General features: G+C 43.2%; 1 protein-coding gene across 3 annotated transcripts in view; it reads left to right on the forward strand.

The window, feature by feature from the left end:
* Srp54 (splicing regulatory protein 54) overlaps positions 1–21,565 on the forward strand; it is a 130,142-nt gene that overhangs the window by 55,350 nt on the left and 53,227 nt on the right. For all 3 annotated transcript variants that reach the window (XR_013896317.1, XM_080268072.1, XM_080268073.1), the window contains exon 9: positions 14,717–14,874. Coding sequence is in view for 2 of the 3 variants with exons in the window: in XM_080268072.1 (XP_080124198.1) it covers positions 14,717–14,874 (158 nt within the window). In the remaining variant the exon portion in view is untranslated. The remainder of the gene's footprint in view (positions 1–14,716; positions 14,875–21,565) is intronic.

Raw genomic sequence — 21,565 nt, forward strand, 5'->3', positions numbered from 1 at the left:
CACCTCTACGACGGGCACGTAGCACCCGTCTGGCAGCAAACTCTCATCCCTTTTCTGTCCAGCTCTCTAATGCAAGAGTTAACCGTTACTCCCAGTCTTTCATTTATGCAACAGGTCAGCTCTGGAACTGTCTCCCTCTATCTGTATTTCCTGCTGCCTATGATCTCCAGTCTTTCAAACGCAGTGTGTCCAGGCATCTCAAAATGATCGGATCTTGAATTTGGCTCTCTATTGTATTTTGTTTTTCTCTTGGAGGGAACTGTTACTGCGGGCCATGGCCTTTGGTTCCTTCTTCCTCGCATAAAAAAAAAAAAAAAGAAAGAAAAAAAAAATGCTTACAACTGCTGTTTTCAACACTGCGCATTACTGGTGAGTTAAACAACCCATAACATCTCTTAATTTACCAGTTACAGTTCATGTCTTCAGTAATACATTATTAAGTAAAAAATTTGTGTAATACAATCATAAAGTAATTTTAATATGTGCCATACTGTATTATGGATTAATGAAAAGTGATCCATTTGGTAAAATTTCAGTTTAAACATGAAATTGTCTTGGGGTCCCACCCAAAAATCCGAAAAATCTGATAATCTGAATGATTCTTGGTCCACTGCCATTTGGATTAATGGACTTTTACTGTGTATATATATATATATATATATATATATATATATATATATATATATATATACACACACAGTAAAACCTTGATATAACGGACTTCAGTAGACCGGAATTCGCTTTTATCGGACTCAAGGAGCTAACAGACTAAATTTCTATATATCGGAAAAAAATCTGTTAAAGCCAGAAGCAGTCCAGACTGCCTGACCACTTCAGCTATGTTCACCACAATAAGGTAAGTAAAAGATATGTTTATTAGTGTACAGTACAGTATAATTATATATATATTATACCATTTAATTAATGTTGTGAAGTTATAACACAGTACAGTACCTCAATAATAGTCAAAACAGTTTAAAAACTGTTTGTGTGATCCGGACTAATGTCTGATATATCAGAAAAAGTCTAATGTCTGATATATCGGAAAAAGTCCGGGTTAGCAGGGGGAAATCCGGATGTCGCTTTTATCGAAATTTCGCCTTTTTCAGACTGGCTTGGGCCCCAATTAGTCTGTTATAGTGAGGTCGTACTGTATATATCCAGGGTGTAACGCGACGTATGACAAAAACTTACACCAATGATCTATCATGTAATTCTGAGTATATTTTGTTCTACAGTGGGGCACCAATTTTCGCGCCTAATTGGGTCCAAAAATAATGCGCGAAAGTGGAATTAGCGAAAGTTGGGGCATTGTCTTTATTGCAAAAAGGCTAATTGGTTCCTGGTTATCCTAAAGTAACATCAGATTTTCATTTTCACTTGCAATACAGTACATCAAATCACTATTGTACATTGCATTGTGAGATACAAACAATAAAAACTGTACAGTACACATTATATGAGGAGAAACATACCACAGAGACCAGGTTGAGGTGTTTAATGGATGTTGGGGGTAAGTATCCGAGGCGCGTGGCGGGCTTATTTAGCCACGCCAGACGTATTGGCGCCACCTCTTGCTGCCTCGCTACCACTCTCTCTCTCTCTGCCTCCTCAGATGCAACTTGATGCAACACTTCCACTCTGTGCTGAATTTCCCTTTGTGCTAGGTTCTCTTGAACAAATCCATCGAAATCTTCATCCAGGTTAAGCTCCTCTATGGCACTGTCAGTAGGGATAGCACCGACTTTGAATGTCCCAGCCACTTTTTATCACCACCACTGCCTCCCGGCCCTCCCCCCACACCACCAGGCTCTCCCCCCACACCACCAGGCCCTTTCCCCACACTACCAGGTATAGTAGAGGCCATTGAACCGTGAGAATCCAACACAATGGAGCTAGCACGCTCGTACACAATGACAGGAATGGGTGGACAGAGTGTTGACATGATGTCATTCAAGATGGCGGTGGGTTGCGGGCGGGCGGTGCAGGAAATTCAAAGTTCAAAATATTGTCCCAAACCCAAAATTTGTGCGCGAAAATCGATTTTTTTCAAGCGAAAGTGGAAGTTAGGGAATATTTGGTGCATGCCACGAAAGTGGATTCCGCGAATCCTGCTGTAGCGAAAGTTGGTGCACTACTGTATAAACATACGCTCTCCGCGACCCCAGTTCAGTACCCAGCATTCAGCTGTTTTGTGTAAAAGATCGTCTCTTGCATGTGCCATTGGGTGAGAGCTTCGCAGGGCGACGGGAGATGAGTATTATTAGCTTATACTGTACTATAAATAAAAATCCCATATCCTGTCAGTATACACGAGTTTTAAGAAGAAACATTATGTAGTCTATTGATTCTTTAACATCAAGTCATGCATTCATGCAGTTCTTTTGCACATATCGACTGTAATTAAGGATTAAATTCAAATTTTATGGCTTGCAAGGGAGTAGGGAAGGAGGGAGGAGAGGCTGGTGTGTTGTTGCCGGTTATGTAATATTTGGTTTGTAGGATTTTGCTACCAGCATTATCATAACACCCACAGCTCATTCAGTGAAAGAACATTACCGTACTGAGTGACTAGCATCACTTTAAGTCAGGAGTAATATTATTATTCATTACAATTTTTCTGCTGCAAGTAAACGTGGCACCATTTTTTTCATATGTTGACGTGAGAACAGTGACACAGGATTGCCAATGTAACGACTATGTGACTAGACCTATTTTATTGCTTCTACTGGTGGCACTAACATCTGGCAACATGATATCTAGCTACATTCTGGATATTTTTGCCATTTTTAGGTGATATTCTAGAGATTTTATTGTATTTTCTAGCGATATTTTGCAGTGTTTATTATCTAGCGACTTCTAGCAAGTTTTCATGACTAAACTATCGAGACTGATGATAAGGACTTGGGAACCCTGCGTCCACTGTCAGTGTCATTTGAACGGGAACATTTGCAGGGGAGGCACACACTTTAACTACTGTTCTCCGCATTCTGTTGTTCACCGGGCTCAGCTTCACATGTTCATGAAACAGCATGCCACGTACGTACAGCAATGAAGAATATACAGATATCGTGTATTTTTTTTACGGATTCTGAGATGATAGTGCTGCAGAGAGGAACACAGGTGGAGATACCCGGTGGCGCCATGTTTACTTGCAACAGAAAAATTGTGATTAACAAAATTCTTCCTGACTTAAAGTGAGGCTAATCTCCCTTTAGAATAACGTTTTTTCACTGAATGAGCTGTGGGTGTTAGGAGAATGCTGGTAGCAACATCCTACAAATCAAATATTACATAACTGGCAACAACACACCAGCCTTTCCTCCCTCCCTCCCTACTCCCTTGCAAGCCATAAAATTTGAATTTAATCCTTAATTACAGTCGATATGTGCAAAAGAATTGCTTAAATGCATGACGATGTTAAAGAATCAATAGACTACGTAAAGTTTCTTCTTAAAACTTGTGAGTACTGATAGGTTATGGGATTTTTATGTATAGTACAGTATAAGCTAATAATACTCGTCTCCCATCGCCCTGCGAAGCTCTCACCCAATGGCACATGCAAGAGACGAGCTTTTACACAAAACAGCTGAATGCTGGGTACTGAACTGGGGTCGCGGAGAGCATATGTTTATAGAACAAAATATACTCAGAATTACATGATAGATCATTGGTGTAAGTTTTTGTCATACGTCGCATTACACCCTGTATATATATATATATATATATATATATATATGTATGTATGTCTATCTATCTATCTATCTATCTATTGCCAGACGCCTCAATCCCGTTTGGAGTGGCCACAAACAAATCGCCTCCAAGTCGCCCTGTCCCCCGCCATTTCACTGCCCTGCTCCCAACTCACACCCCCCTCTCTTATATACCTCTCCACCCCATCCCTCCATCTCATCCTCGGCCTCCACCTCACTCACATACACTCTCTTCGTCAGTCTTTCACCCTCCATCCTCTCCACATGGCCAAACCACCTCAGTGTGTATATACAGTAAATTATCTATTTCGCATTGTGGATGTTCCGCTAAAACCGCACAAAGTGCGAAACGTTGAATTGTGAAGTTAAGAATCAGTGGGAAAATAGAGGAGCGTTCCAGTGGGACATATACCTACCCTGTCAGAAAGTACTGTAACACCAAACAGGCCCTGCCCAAAATTAAATGAAGAGTGTTTATTAGTGCTAAAACAGCATAACACAATAAGCATGTACCTGAAAAGACATTAAAGCTGTTATAAAGAACTGCAACACCAAAAATCCTTACCAGAAGTAAAGTGAAAACTGGCTTGAGTGGCAGGTGAAGGTATGTTGAGGGTAGATGGGCTAGTTACTAGGTGACATGGACCTCTCTGGGGAAGCCTTATCACCTATGCTGAAGCCCTCGAAGTTGAATTCAGGCTCCAGCACCTCCACTTCCTCTCTGTCCACTTCTCCTCCTTCATCCACCCCTGCTGGCACGTCCAAGTCTTGCAGAATAGCAGCCGCATTCTGTCTCTCGTGAAAATATTGTGTGATCTGGGCTTGTCTCTGCTCCTTTATGTTTCTGTTGTAGACGGCCATCACTTGAGTCTTCAGATCAGTCAAGGTTTTTAGGATGTTGGTAGCCTCAGGCTGGTGTATGCATTGAAGGTGGTTGCCATGTCAGTTATGGTGAACAGGGTGGTCGCCAACATATGAGCATCGGTATGTGTCATTGGCTGCCGGCTGGGGGCATCGAATTGTGGGGAAGTTCGTGAATTGTGAGACAACTCGGAAACTTTTTTCCTGCGCGAAAAGAGGTGTCAAAGTAAAATGCGTCCAAACAAGAGGATTTACTATATATATAGTACATACACTATACGTATGTCAAATAATGGAGTGGATAGTGTAGAGAAAAAAAAAGGATAATTCATAGGACAAATTGCTGGCTCACGGGAGGATTAGCCCTGAGGTGAGCCACAGTAACGGCAAAAGATTTTCCACTCCCACACAAGCGATAGCAGGGCAATTTGGAGGCTGGAAATAAATAAAATTGTCTTGAACTAGCAAGGCAATACTGGGAAAAGTACTCCAATAGACTTCAACATAAAAAATACAGCAAAATGTGACAAACCCAACAGGAAAAGCCTGGGACAGGCTATAAAACTTTTGATGCACGGTGGAAGGTCCGGAGGGTCAAGGGAGGTAATTACCTGAGTGCTAATCGTAGCTGAGATTGCCCAAGACTCAGCCGAAACTCTACATCACAGAGAGAGTGACTTATCATATGCTATGGTGAACAAAGAGTACAAAGAAATACATCAAAAGGATAAGCATATGCTAAAAACATTTGGCAGGTACATATTTGGGCCAGTAACATAATCTTCCCCCCCAAAAAATACAGAAAACATGGAAATTCATTAAAAAAACATGAAAAAACACACATTCTATGTTTTTTGCATCAGTGTATCCAATTACACAAACAGTAATTGGTATTGAATGAAAACACACGACATGAATAGTAACAATGATGTATAATACTTTAGGCCGGGGGGGGGGAAGGTAAGCAGATGGCATACTACAGGGGGTGGGGGTGGGATTGGGATGGGGGGAGGCCTGGAGGGGTGGTATGAGGGCATAGAGGTGGGAGACAGACACCACAAGACAAAGTGGAAAGGCAGAGAGGGAGTACAGTGGTGTGGAGGATGGGTAGGGGGATATAACCCTCCCCAGGGAGACAGGAAGGGGAGGAAAGGGGGGAGGAACCACGGTGGTTTGATGGAGTATGGTGGGGGAAGGGGAGGGAGGGACCAGGAAGTGGTCAGAGGCAAGGGAGAGGGAGGGAGGGAGCAGGAAGTGGTCAGAGGCAAGGGAGGGGGAGAGGGAGCAAAGGTATTGGGGTAGAGGAAGGTGGCGAGTGGGCGGTGGGAGAATTGCCCCCTCCCCCACCATAGGTAGGGGCCCAGATCCTCCCCTCTCCCTACTCAGGACTTAGTTCTCATTGGTTTGCATCAATATCCGTCACAGTCGGGCCGAAGCCTAGTGTCTGCAGTATTTTACAAAGGCTCCTCTGTCGATCATATTTGGCTTATATAATTAAATTCTGGGAAAGGCTCGATCGATCCTATTAGTACTTGAGGTTAAAAACCGCTGGTGCAATCCAGACTAATGTCTGATATATCGTAAAAAGTCCGGGTTAGCAGGGGAAAGTCTAGATGTTGCTCTTTTCGGAATGGTTTGGCCCCAATTAGTAAGTTATAGTGAGGTTTTGCTGTATTTACAATAGTGACGTTAATGAAATACAGTAATCCCCGGACTATCCAGACGTCCACTTTCCGGACACCCCATTTGCCGGACATTGTGGGCCTGGACCTTTGGCCCCCCCCCCCCCCCCCCCCCCCCAAAAAAAAAAAAAAATCCCCCCAAAATCCTAATTTTTTCCCACCTGTAATTTGAAATTGCGGCGGCGCCGAACAGCTGTTTATACCACAGCCCCTTCACCCCTTCTTTCCTCCCCCCTCCCCCCTCAGGGTTGCCATTTGCTATTTTTCATTATCAACTGTGTGCCAATTTAGTAACGGAAAATTTGTTTGGTAATGAATCGGAATAATGCATTACCAAACGGATTTTTTACGTGTATGAGGATACACAGGATGGAGATGGTGGATTGTTTGCTGTCTCTGATTAATCTGCTAGCCTACATAGTGTAAAAATAATCAACATGCTGTTAATTATAAGGAGTGTGATTACATGTATTTCCACTTGTATATATATATATGCTAGCTTTATGAATTTGGTAATGAAAAGTTAAATTTGGTAATGAAAATTGAGGAGTTTGGTAATGTGGCTGTTGCAATCTGGCAACTCTGTTTCCCCCTCACCAACAGTTACACCCTAACTTTGATCGTGAGTAGATGCTTATCGCAATAGATGCCACACGTGCTCGTTTTTTGTGAATAAACTGCAATACCTCGCCACTAGACCACACGGGAATTTACAGTTTGTGCACTGTTAAGAAATTAGAATTTAGAGTGCAAAGGATTAACTGTGGAGTGCAAACTGGTGGTTGAAACTGGCGGTTGAAACTGGCAGTGTTAAACAGTTATAACTCACAGTGCAAAGAATTACTGTAAGTGCAGCACAAAAGTGGATTACTGTACGTGCTTCAAAAGCATTTTCACCACTACCAAAGCCTTAGAGAAGGCGGCCACAGATGTGCTGTAAGTACCCAGGCTGAGGTACAGTCACTTCTTATTCCTCATTCTTTGGTTCCTTTTCATTTATTTCATGCTTTATGTCCATTATTGGTGTGAATAGAGTCTTAAATAGGTTTAAAATAGGTGCTATGCTTATCCACTAGGGAGTTATTTAGGTGTCTTTCAAAGTTAGGCTGGGTTAGGGTCCATAAGTACAAGTCCAGGAGGCTGAGGCCCACTATCCGTACAGGACCACTTTCCGGACGTGCCTTTGGCTCTTTTACGTAGAGGGATTACTGTAATTACCGTACAGTAGTGACAGGAGTGAAGTGTTTTCATAAAAGGAAAAGTGAGTGGTGAATCACCTGATTTTGACATTTATGTAATCCCTTGATTATCTGACTGAATAAAACCAAAGGTATGGCTGGATACAGGCAAAATTCAGATATGGAGCAATATCCTTTACTGCACCTATACCCCACGTACTACCTGTACCCAGTGTATATGTACAGTACCCCTTCTAATTGTGGCATTGTTCTCTGAATCTTTCAGCTGTATTCAGACATCAGAACAGGCATGGGAATATGCAGTACACTCAACCCCCTGCTATTGCACCTAATTAGTTACAGGAAACGCGCGTGATAGCTGAATTCGTGATAACTGAACTGAGCAATCAGTGGGAAAGTTTCTAATTGGTTTTTCGGTGGCCCATTTTTCTAACTTTTAACCACTTTATGCTTACGATTTCCAGCCAATCTCTCCTCCAGCATGAAATAAAGCATTATTATATTAATAATAACATTATAATGAATAAATAAACAACATAAAAGGCCATCAAACTTTTTATAAGGATTAAGGAAGGCTTGGGTGGTTTGAAGGCTTCCGAGGCTTGGGAGTGGCTTAGTTGCGGCTAGATCTCTTTGGTTCTCTCCGTGATTTCTTTAGTGTCCACAGCTAAAGGGGATATCACACGGTACCTCGTATCAGGAATGGCTGGGGAAGATTTAACCCGTCACGTCCCGAGCTATTTCGCACCTCCGACACCCCCCAATCCTGAGATATTTTCGAAAAATTTTTTTTTGGCTAAAACCTCCGCTTTTGGTGAGAAACATTGAAAATTCATAGAGAAATCGCTCACCTGAGGTTTAAAATACTCGATCCAGGTATCAGTACCTCCTTACCTTACTGGGTTTTCTAACAGGCTGGCACCAAAGAAAACGAGTTCTATGGGAGGGTAACTATTTCTTACCACTCATAAACATACAGTGGGGCACCAATTTTCGCGCCTAATTGGGTCCAAAAATAATGCGCGAAAGTGGAATTAGCGAAAGTTGGGGCATTGTCTTTATGGCAAAAAGGCTAATTGGTTCCCGGTTATCCTAAAGTAACATCAGATTTTCATTTTCACTTGCAATACAGTACATCAAATCACTATTGTACATTGCATTGTGAGATACAAACAATAAAAACTGTACAGTACACATTATATGAGGAGAAACATACCACAGAGACCAGGTTGAGGTGTTTAATGGATGTTGGGGGTAAGTATCCGAGGCGTGTGGCGGGCTTATTTAGCCACGCCAGACGTATTGGCGCCACCTCTTGCTGCCTCGCCACCACTCTTTCTCTCTCTGCCTCCTCAGATGCAACTTGATGCAACATTTCCACTCTGTGCTGAATTTCCCTTTGTGCTAGGTTCTCTTGAACAAATCCATCGAAATCTTCATCCAGGTTAAGCTCCTCTATGGCACTGGAGCTAGCACGCTTGTACACAATGGCGGGAATGGGTGGACAGAGTGTTGACATGACGTCATTCAAGATGGCGGTGGGTTGCGGGCGGGCGGTGCAGGAAATTCAAAGTTCAAAATATTGTCCCAAACCCAAAATTTGTGCGCGAAAATCGATTTTTTTCAAGCAAAAGTGGAAGTTAGGGAATATTTGGTGCATACCGCGAAAGTGGATTCCGCGAATCCTGCTGTAGCGAAAGTTGGTGCACTACTGTATTTATTTATTTACTTGGTACGAATTTATATGTAGTACGAGAGTATATTGGTTTTCAAACAGTAATATAGGCATTATAAGCACTGTTTCACTCACTAACTCATAACCATACCTGACCTTTTTTTGCCACATTACCTGATCATCATTTATGACTGTTTCTTCCTCTAATGCTACATAAACTTTGTCCTCCACATTGTCATCGATTGGGGAATCACTCTGGCCCTGAATGTCTTTATTGGCCAGGTCACTGGTAACAGGTGAATTGCCGAGACAAAGGCGTGCAGGGGGGGGGGAGGTAATGCGGTGTAAGGCATTGTCCCTGCTTGACATCCTGTAGAGGAATAGAGGAAGGTGTTCCGTGTATACGTACGAAAAATCACGCACGAAGATTGAAAATTGTGCAAATTATGAACCTTGCAATTGCGCAATGTACCAGTACGTCGTCGGGACTGGCAAATGCAAAATGTTGCAACGTATCCATACGTCGACGGGACACCTCAGGTTAAGTGGAACGAAACTTGGACGCTATCACACACGTTCCTCATATCCTCAGCAAAGGACATGCTTCTCACACTGTTGTCAGAGCCCCGTCTCAGTTGTAAACACATGATTACTTTATTGACATCACAGTTTTCTTGGTATAGGAAATATTAGCTCTTTATAAGGGTTCCAAAGTGATTGATATTTATTCTAAAATACTAATAAGTATTCAGTGTTAGGCTAAATGTTCAATACCATAGTACGATAAATTCTCTGTCGAGTCACCTGGGTTTTGGTCACACTGTTTTGCCCATCTTATCCTTGGCAGGAATCCATCCAGATGAATTCCAAATGCCCGTGGTATCGTTGGCGATGGTGGGTGTTTTTTTGTGTAGTCTATCAGCCATTATATCACACCTACAAAAAAAAAGTGGTAGGAATTCCTCTTTCACTGTCGGCAGAGAGCTAACGCGCATTCAACTGAAGTGGCAGGGCGGTTGAGGTGCCACCAGTGGGGGTGCTCTGTGGCGTAGGCGGATGAGTCACACCAATTCGGTGCGCTTCAAACTCGATGCATGATAGTGGTCTTGGGGTGCGTGATAGCCTGTTTGGTTGTGCATTTGATGTGTGCGCGATAAGAGATAACCGTGCTAGCTGAACGTGCGATAGGAGGGGGTTGAGTGTATAGATATTAAGAAAACATTGCATAAACAACAAAAATCCACAAATACCCTACCTAGAGTACCCTCGCGTCCAACACGCGTTTGTCCAGCACGATTCACGTCCAGCACGGAGAGCAAAACATTAGTGCGATTTCATACAATTTAATTACTGTAACATGGGTGCACGTTGGGTCTGGTTAGTACTTGGATGGGTGACCGCCTGGGAACACCAGATGCTGTTGGCATCCCTACGTGTCAAATGGGGTTGGTGGAGGATTAGTGCCCCTCCCTGTAAAAAACAATTATCTCTAAGCCGTTGGCCACCCCGTTTGGGATACATGGCGTCTGGCAATGAATGAATGATGAACATGGGTGCATTAGCATAACACGCACGGAGCTCCGAGAAGTGGGCGAAATCCGCAGAGTTCGCCTCTAGCACGATCACCCCTGGTCCAACACTGTCATACTGGACATTCCTGTGATGCCGACAGCCAATCAAAACTTCTGATCAAGTTGCCTCCCCCACCCGCTATTGTGACGTGATCGTGATGTCGCCCAATCAAAAATGCTTATGCTCTCACGTGATGTTTTGTTTAAATTTCTCCCACCACAGTGCCACTCAGTCGCATGATTCGCATTGGAAGGTGCTTTTTTCTCGCTGCATTTTCTGCCCTTGCTACTGCATTTTATCCTGCTCACGATGCCTAGGAAGCCTTCTGAGAACCCCAAGAAGCGGCGGCACCTCCCTCAGGCCACCAAGCTAGAAATCATCGAGAGGAAGAAGAAAAGGGAGAGGAAAGTGGACATCACCAAGGCCTACGACGTGAATGAAGCCAGCGTGAGGACCATAATAAAAAACCACGACAAGATCCTGGCAGCAGTGAAGGCTTACAGAGTGCTTGGACAGGCAGAAGCAGGACCTTCCATGGATGTGGATGAGGTTAGTGATTCTGAGTGTGATTTCACAGGATTTATGAGGGAGGTTGAGGAGGAGCATCAGCCATTACCTGCTAGTGACGCCAGCAGCCATCCTCTGGGGACCCAGTAGGACTACCTACAGCCTTGGATACCACCTTCCATTCCCAGCAAGCCCACCAACACAATCGTAAAAGGTTAGTTATCATTCATAGTACAGCACCATTTATTATAATTACAGTAGTACCAATATATGTAAAGGTATATGGTAGGTATTTAGGGTGACTTTTCCTAGGGTTGCTGACATAATTCATTTTTCCCCATAAGCTCTGTTGTTTGTCCAACACGTTTTTAGTCCAACACGGGACCTGTGCATGACAATATTACCGTGTTGGATATGAGGGTACTGTATATGTACCATACCTCGGCTGATTGTGGCAGTGTTCTTTAATCTTTTAGCTGTGTAGACATCAAAACACACATGTGAATATCCAATGTAATGCTAGACACTATGAAAACAATGCATAACCAATAAAAATCCACAATTACCTAAGTTATATGTACAGTACCCCTCCTAATTGTGGCAGTCTTCTTTGGTCGTACGTAAACTTCAAAACACACATGGGAATATCCAGTATAATGCTAAGCACTAAGAAAACAATGCATAAACAACAAAAATCCACAAAAAAAGCAATGAAGATGACATGCAGAAAGAATTTAACCCTCCTGGGAACTGTAAGCTTTCATTAAGTTTCTGGTACACCAGCAGAGCCGAGAACCCAGCTATGGCTGCTTCCGTGCGCTTAAAGAAAAACATTTCCACAGCCAAATTTGACCACGGAAATTGGATATCTTGGTATAAATTGTATACCATCGTCTTTGCTGGTGTTTATACTATAAGCTAATAAAAACACAAAACTGATAAGTAAAACTACAGAAATGCATTGAGAATAAACATTCAGGAGTTAAAATAGCTTCAAATAACTTCTCAACATCCAAGTATAAAACTTTGCTCGCACAGTGCAAGAGCTAAACATATGTCTAGATGCAGAATTTCTCTTAGTGTTTTCATTCTTTCGATGCAACCAATAGTGTTCAATTGATTTGTCAAAAACTAAAAAAAAATTGCTCATGGCAAAGCAGAGAGATAAGTGGTGGGAAGCCAGGCAGGCAGCACACTAAGCCGGGGTAGGGGAGAGCAGGGGGACAGGGAGGAAGACATGCCAGGCAGCACTGAGCATGTAGGGGGATGAAGGAGGGACGGAGGGGGAGGGGGGGAATCGGGGGCGGCTGGGGGACTTTGACCATTCAGTGAGGAGGCGGACAGGTGTTTTTGCTCTGATTGTGGGTTACAGTTTGTGCCACTTGCTCACAGCTGGTATGTTCCTAGTGATCCGAGCGGCCGGGGGAGTTTGACCATTCAGTGAAGAGGCAGACGGCCGTTTTTGCACAGCTTGTGGGTTAGGGTCTGTATTACTCGTGCACAGCTGGTAGCTTAGGAGTGATCTAGGTGGCTGGGGGACTCTGATCGATCGGTGAAGAGGCAGACAGACATATTTGCTCAGCTGGTGGGTTAGGGTCTGTACAACTCATGGAGTGGCCGGTATATTCCCAGGAATGTGTGTGGCTGGGGGACTTTGACTATTCAGTGAAGAGGCAGACCAGCCATTTTTGCCCAGCAGGTGGGTTGCAGTCTATTTCCTGCACTTGGCCAGAGAGGCTGGCCCGGCCACCCAACCAGTTTTTTTAATTTACAGGCTGCCCAAGTGGCCATGTCTGAAATTTTATGTTTGTAGAAGGACAATGGATCCGGAAATAATTGAGCCAAGGTCTGACGTTCAGATAAGAACATATCTGGATATGGAGCGTCCGGATAGTCAAGTGATTATGTACGATACTGATGTTTATGAAATACAGGGTATTTGGGATTGTGATGAAAGTGATGTGTTTTCACAAAAGACAAAGTGATTTGTACAGTATTTATCCTGATAATGACAGTTTGGAAAATAGTGAGCTGGTTTCTACCCCAGTCAGTGTCATCTCAGTAGAAATGTAGATTATGACAAGGAAAAATATGCGAGAGTGACACCTTCGGAAATCTTAAGACAGTGACGCTTGTGCATGAAATTTTATCCAGTATGTATAAGTGGCTATATGTAGTAACTACACATAGAAAATAAGTGATTTAGTCATAAGTGAAAGGAAATAAAAGAAGTGCTTGTTAAGTATGAAATTAGGTTAGTATTGTATCCCATTGTGCAGTGAGAAAGAGAACAAGAAGCTTCAAATGAAAACCAGGTAGGGGAATATTTCCCCTAGTAATATACTTCATTCTTCATGTAGTTTATTTGCAGCCACACACAGTGCACACTGACAGCATGGCAGCATGGAATGACTGGAAAATATTGGCGCAGTCATGAACTAAGGCAGCAAGGTGATAAGAAATTACACAAGATAGCAGCGGGAGGCAGTTAGGAGTCTTGAGAAAGACAGGACTTTGAACGTGGCAGGCCAGGGAGGGGAGCTAGGGCTATTTCGCCTCATACATGCACACTGAGGCCATGGCCGGGCACACCTGTCTGAACACAGGCATGCCAAAAAAGCCAAAAATTACCACCATTCAGTTCATCCTCACTCCAAAATGCCACCACCTAGTGACTTGCATTGGAAAGAGGAGAAGTTGGTAAGTAATACAGTAAAACCTCGATAAGTCGACCCTGCAAAAGGCAGAATTTCCGGTAAGTCGACCTCAGACCGAGCCTTGTCACTTTGTGGGAATTTCTCACGAATTTGTGGGAGAACTGGCCTTATGGGAACTTTTGTGGAAGAACATTTCAGCCATTGAATTTGTGGGAATTTTATCCCCATGTGGGAACTTTTGTGGAAATTTTGTCTCTTGTGGGGAATTTTGTGGGAAAATACGCCTGGGAACATTGCTTCCGACACTCAGGCCTGGTAGTGGCCGAAGCTAAACACACAGTCAATCTGCCTCTGACTTATTGGGTGAAGTCCGCTGCTCATGTTCTGTTGCCTATGTGGACTGTTTCACTTTTCCATTTTAGTTGATCATATTCCAAGTGGTACATTTTAGTTTATTATATTCTTAGTGTTACATTGTACTTTAACTGTAAAGTGAAGTAAATAAGAGCAGAACTTTACGTAATTAAGTGATTGTTGGGCCCCTCCACCTCCATCTCTAACACAAGCTGCCTAACCTACAAAAGCTCTGTGCACAGACATCCACCAGTTTAAGAATTAACGTGCACTGAATCCACAGTTTATGATCGTGCATTACAGGAGATTCCACTATAGTTATCTTGATTACATGTTTTCATTTTCCTCGTCTGTGGCGTGTACCTCACCCCATTTTTAGCTAGGTGGGAAAAAGAAATCGGGATGATGATGATGATGATGATGATGATGATGCTAATTCCTTATTTTGATTATCATTGTGATGCTGCTACTTTGCTCAGTGAAATTTCCTTTTCAGTCCAGCAGCCGGTCTCGTCGCTCTCGATCTCATAGCCGCTCACGTGACCGCAAGAGTCGTCGATCACGGTCACGGTCACAGAGCAAGCGTGGCTCACGGTCTCGATCACGTTCCAGGAGTCACACCCGCAGTAGAAGGTCACATCGTTCCAGGTCAAGGTGAGACACAAGTGGGGCTACATTTCTGTTTACAGCTTGTTATCATTGTAAGTATAAGCTGTGGTTCAGATTAGCACAGCAGTTGATACTGTACTGTAAATTTTAGGAAACTGGCAGATCAGCATTACATGTATTTGCAGAGCTTTAGTGGATAAATAATCTCAGTACAGTGTTGATGAAATAAAAAAATTAATAATAATTTAAAAAGTGTCAAAAAAGGATGCTGCTAATGAGGACTTTATAGAGGCAGTTCTCTTTTCTATCTAATCTCAGATACCCTAATTCTGTAAGGAGGTGGCCACAAACTAATTGCCTCCCTGTCACCCTATCTCCTGCCATTTCATTGCCCTGCTCCCAACTCACACCCCCCTCCCTTATACATTTCTCCACTCCACCCCTCCATCTCATCCTTGGCCTCCCCATCCCTTTTCCCTGCTCCACCACACTCGTATACAGTCTCCTCATCAGTCTCTTGCTCACCATCCTCTCCATGTGGCCAAACCACCTCAGTGTTTTTCTCCTAATGCATTTTATCACATCGGCATCCACACCACAACGCTTCTTCACTGCCTCACATGTCAGTCTGTCTCTCCATGTGACTCCACTTGCTCCTCTCAAATAGCTCATTTCCACTGCTCTCACCCTTGTTTTGTGTCTCTCCAACAAGGTCCAAGCTTCTCTTCCATATGTTAGGGTTGGTGTCATACTGTCATGCAGTGACTTTTACTTCCATGCTCACTTACCTGTTGCTTATCACTGCTTTCAAAGAACCAGCAACCTTTCTCCTTTGTTGTAACATTTTGGGCACTTCACCCTCTAAACTTTCATCCCTACTCATCACATTACCCAAGCACTCAAATGCACTCACATTTTCCATTTCCTCCTCATCCAGCCTCACTGTATATTCAGTGACTGATTTCTCTCGAAGACCATAACTTTACTCTTCCCTACATTTACCATTAGAGTCCATTTCTTACACACATTTCAAGATTCATTCACCAAGCCTTGCATATCCCCTTTGCCTTCACATAACAACAGTATCATCTGCAAAAACAGTACAGGGAATTTCCAAACACTTTCCGTCTCTCATTAGGGCTGCTCCAACATCCACTGCCCTTCCTTGTATCTCTTTTACAACCCCATACATATACAGATTGAACAACCATGGAGACATGGCACGTCCCTGTGTCAATCCAACCTTCAAACAGAATAATTCATTCAGTTCACAGTCACACACACTACAACCTTAGCACCCTCACACATACTCTTCACGGCATTGAACAGCTTCCCATTTACTCCATATATTCGTAATACTTTCCACATTCCATGTCTATCCACCTTGTCATATGCTTTCTCCAGATCCATGAAGACCACATACAACTTCTTTCTCTTTAGAAACTTCTCCGCTAAAGACCTAAGAATGAATAACTGATCTACACAAGCTCTTCCCTTCCTAAAATCTCCTTGTTCTCATACAACTAATTCCTCTGTTATTACGCTAACTCTGTCAGTAAGTTTTTACCATATACTTTTTCTGTTACACTAGGAAGACAAATCTCCCAATGATTACCATACACTTCTTTTTCCCCTTTTTCTTTGTACAGAGGAATAATTATACATGACTTCCAACCCTCTGGGACTCTACCTTCCTCCCAGGCCAATCTGCACTTCTTCCACATCCACTTTACTACTATCTCATTCTCATGCTTCAGCATTTCACCACACACTCCATCAATTCCTGGGGCTTTCCCCATTTGGAACTTTTTCATTGCATCCACAACTTTCATCCTATTGATTTTTTCCTTTCTTCTCACTTCCCTCCTTTTTCCAGCCATTCCCCAGCCACTTATACTCACATTACTTTCATTTTCTAAGTTCAGCAGTTCCTTAAAGTGTTATCTCCATCTGCTCACTTCTTCTCGCTTCTCCACTAGCAATCTACCATTGTTATCTTTCACTCCCTGAGTAACTTATTTATCACCCTGTCTAACTCTTTTTACATCATTCCAGAACATTTCTAACATTCCCTCCACATTGCACACAAATTCCTTCCAAATTCCTCATCCACTCTCTTCTGACTTTCTGTTATTAATCTTTTCACCTCTCTCTTCCTCGCTACATATAACGCTCTCTTCCGTCTTTCAACTTCCTCCATGCCCCTGCTCCCCATCCACTGACTCTACTGTATGCGTTCTTCTTTTGTGCCACAGTCTGTCTCACCTCTTCATTGCACCATGTTGTTCCTTGCACCTTCTTCGTCTTCTCATCACCCCACACACCACCTCACATGCTGCACAGATTTCTTCTGTGAATATCTTGCACACACCTTGCATGTCTCCCATCTACTCCAAATCATATTTACCTAATCGCTTCTCCACGTCTCTCTTATATTCTGCCGTTTTTTTTCCATCCTCCTGCAACCTTTTTACCATCCTTGTATGAACTGCTTCCTCCTTTTTCATTCCTTTCTTCTGCCTCCATTTCATTTGAACCTTGACTTTCACCACCACCAAGTGGTGGTCAGAAACTCCACCCCCAGACCTCTGTTTACTCTCACGTCTTCTTATTGTATCATCCAGACGTACATTATCAGTCATTGCCTTCCATTCATTCAGTTCACCACCCACCCTCTTCGTCACTTGCTATGTATACCTGTGAATCATTTTGTATGTAATGGTTTAGTTTGTTTTCTCTTGTGTGTCCAGTCATGTAGATTTTGAACAATCATTCAGACATCACATATCCTTGTCCCACTCCAGCACTGTTATTGAACCACTTAATCCCTAAAGTACTATGACTGACGATCGTCAGTTTGCTAGTTTGCCACATAGAGTTCTATGGCTGATGATCGTAGAAGGTCTGTCAAAAACTGCCAAGCACTATGCCAACCCCTTTTATGACGTAAATGGTTCCTACCCATTCAGAACTAAGGGATGAGGTGGTGGGAAGGAAAATCCCTCCCCTTCATTTGGTCTATGGGGGGACCCCCCCCCCTCCTTCAGTTACTTCTCCACCTCCTGCTGGCTGATTGGATACAGTCAGCTCTGTCCCCTCACACTCAGACTACCCAGCAATACCACATCTACATTGTATGGTGGGTGTCTCATCTCCCCTCACCCCCACCAGAGACCCTCCACCCCTCCTTCACCTCCTTCCGCCCCCTCTTTATACCGAATGATGCTATGATCCGTTTGTGTGTGTTTCCTCCCACCATAATACCCCCCACACCACCTCCCCCATGTTGGGGGTATGTCTCATCCCCCTTCACCCCCACCAGAGACCCCCACCCCTCCTCCACTTCCTTCCACTCCCTCCTTTTTATCAAATGACGCAGTAATTTCCTATGATCGTTTTGTGTGTGTTTCCTCCCTCCATAATACCCCCCACACCACCTCCCCTGCATTGGGGGGTGTCTCATCCCCCCTCACACCTACTAGAGACCCCCCACCCCATCTCCACCTTCCTCCCTGTAAATCCTTTGTCTTGAATATCCATTGATTCATCCATCACCCAATCATACGGTGCCCCATGAGGAACGTAGGAGCCTGGGGTTAGGCAAGTTGGTCCTTACATTTAAGATGAGAGTGACAAACCTCACTCATCCCTGATTGGCATTATGTGAGCAATAAACCCCAACGACCCCTTGGATATAAACCTTCACTGACTCAGTCCGATTGGAGTGCCATAATTACCCACTAACCACCAGATGCCAGAATTTGGTTAAACGGTTTCCACCGAGCATATTTCCTGGTGTACAGGAAACCATTAGGCTTGTCACTCAGTGTAGAGTCACCCACAGGCAGAAGGAAGAGGAAGGAATGAAGGAGAAAAAGACAGAAAGGGGAGCGTAAAGTCACAGGCAGAAGGACAAGGTAAGAATGAAGGAAAGAAAAACAGAAGAGGATGAAAGGAAAGAAGGTTGGAGGAGAGGGAAGGGCAGACACCCGAGAGCAGCACTACATCGAGTGAGTGGATGGTGAGCGCCCCCATCTACCACAAGAGCAGTATGTAATTTCTCTGCCATGATCAGCCTGGGTCTGTACTCACCAAAATTTTTTGTTTTCATTTTCTTTGTACTCTCATGCTGACTCCTGCACCAAGTTTAATCAATGGAAACATATTTTACATTGATTTTGGTAAGGTTCTTTAGTGAGAATTAGTTTTTTGCTGAATTTTTCAAGTGTGGAAGATAGATAGATATATATATATATATATATATATATATATTTTTTTTTAATACTCAGGCTGACTCCTACACTTAGTTTCATCAATAGAAACATATTTTACATTGATTTCATTGATTTTGGTAAGATTCTCGTGCAAGAATTAGGTTTCCATTGATATTTTCCTGTTTTCTCTCTTATCATGATGGGGGACTTTTATATAATCTTTGAAGGGCAGTTTTGCAGTGACCATTAGGTCTAGGGGACTGAGTTTGGCATTTTCAAGTGTGTAAATTTAAGTTCTTCAAATCTGTAAGAAATTTTTTTTTACCTTGGTAAAAGTTGAAAAATTGATCCCGATTTGTGGCTGGGGTGAAATATTGCTTCAGAAAAATGTGGCCTTTAGGGGTTAAGTAGACATGCATCTTTTTTTTTAAATCATGCTTCATTATCATCATGAAAACCTCACTGTCAGAGTATCCAGCAATTTTCCTTCCACATCATCCATATGTAAATCATCATCATCATCCAGACCTTTTCCACCCTAGGGCAGGGTGAGGAGTAGCAGTGTCCAGGCAGCCCAAATTTGCCCAGTCCAATGGTCCACACTTCCATTCACTCATCATTCAAGACCCCGGAATCCTGGCTCTGTCAGATACACCAAAAACATTCACCACGTTCTGTAGCTTCACGTAAACATATCTGATTGAATCAATCCGGATGCTGCCACGTTAAAAAGGGGTGCAAATCCCTGATCACGCACTTCTCATCCCAACATTCATCCAGCCAGCTCGATCTCTTGTCAGTTCCGTAGCCTCACTGACTTCCAAACCTCTTTTCCTCACACACTCATCCACCGTATCTCTCCACCTTCTCCTTAGCCTTCCTTGCCTCCTTCCTCCTTCAAGTTTGCTCAGATATACCTTTTTCACCACTCTGTTGTTATCCATTCTCTCCACATAACCATACCATCCCAGTACACTCTCTTTGGTTCTGGTGTCCACAGACTTCCTCACTTTGCATCTTTCATGAATCACATTATTCCTTATCCTATCCACTCTGTGTACTCCACATACATTCCTCAGCAGTCTCATCTTCACTGCTCTCACTCCTGAATTTTCATTTTTATGCCACACCATAGTCGTACATCCATTTGTTAAAATTGGCACTAACACTCCTTCATTTAAGCCTTGTGCAGCTGCAACACTCAAGCCTCTGTTTCTTATCAAGGTCTTCATAGCACCATCTACTTTTCTTCCTTGTGTCACTCTACATTCCTTTTCTTTTGCACATTTGCCTCTCATTTTTCATAACTGTTCCCAGGTGTGTGAACTCTCTCACCAATTCCAGTCTCTCCATTCACTGCAACATCACACCTGAAGTCACCTTCTCTCTCAATAACCATCAATTAACTATACAGTGTATGCTATATATAAATACCTTATAATCCTCTATACTTTTCTAAGCTGTTTGCCATGCTGTAAACAACCATTGTTAGAACCACTTTTCTGTTGAGACCATCTCAGCAACATGTGATTTCAGGTATACTCTTCACTTTAACTTGGCCTACATTTCTGACCTTTCAGGGTTTGTTTCATGTAGCTTAACATCAAAATAAGACAGTACAATGGCTCTACCTCCTTTACGTAGTACTTGTTTGTGACTAGCACCATAATCTGTTGTTTCTGTATTTGCCGATGCATAAGACTCCCTCTTCTGTCTTTGTTTCCTTCATTCATTCCTCTTCCTTCTGCCTATGGGTGACTCTGCACTGAGTGACAAGCCAAATGGTTTCCTGTACACCAGGAAACCATTTACTACACTGGGTGGTAGCCATATAACCAAGTTATGGCACCTTGTGGTTTAGTGGGTAATTAACCCGTAAGGTATGCAATTCTCCAGCCTCAACTTCCCCCCAAGATGCAAAAACAGGCCTATTTTTCAACTATGTCAAAGGTTAAAAGTTTTATGACCGATTTATAGAGCTCGAATTTTCACACCTGAAAATGCAAACCCCACCCTCCTAGACCCAATAGTTACCGAGCTATGGCCCGTCAAAGTTTATAATAGTTACCTGTCACGGCCCTAGCAAGAAAGAAAATACGCTGTTCGCACCTGTTGTCTTCACAAAAATATGTTCAAAAATCACCATATATATATATATATATTTTTGGTGTACAGATGTTATAAACCATTGTAATGCGCTTAGAGAAAAATAAAATCGTGACAACCCCCGAAATAAATATGATAAATAGTAAAAATTATCCTCCCCTCCCCTCCCCTCCCCTCCCCTCCCCTATGGTCATGAACCCCCATACCTCCAGTCCCCTCCCTCCACCCTTCCCTCCCCTCCCCTCCCCTCCACTCCACTCCACTCCACTCCACTCCCCCAACCTCCCCTCCACTCCCCCAACCTCCCCTCCCTTCCCCTCGCCCAAACTCCCCTCCCCTCCGAGCTGTCAAATCAAGTTATTTTTCGTTTCATTTCGTTTCGTTTTTAAGGGCTCCGACATGCTTGCATGCGTTGG

Source organism: Coenobita brevimanus, chromosome 26, assembly GCF_032717465.1.
Source record: "Coenobita brevimanus isolate Jiangsu-jjx chromosome 26, ASM3271746v2, whole genome shotgun sequence".
NCBI lineage: Eukaryota > Metazoa > Arthropoda > Malacostraca > Decapoda > Coenobitidae > Coenobita > Coenobita brevimanus.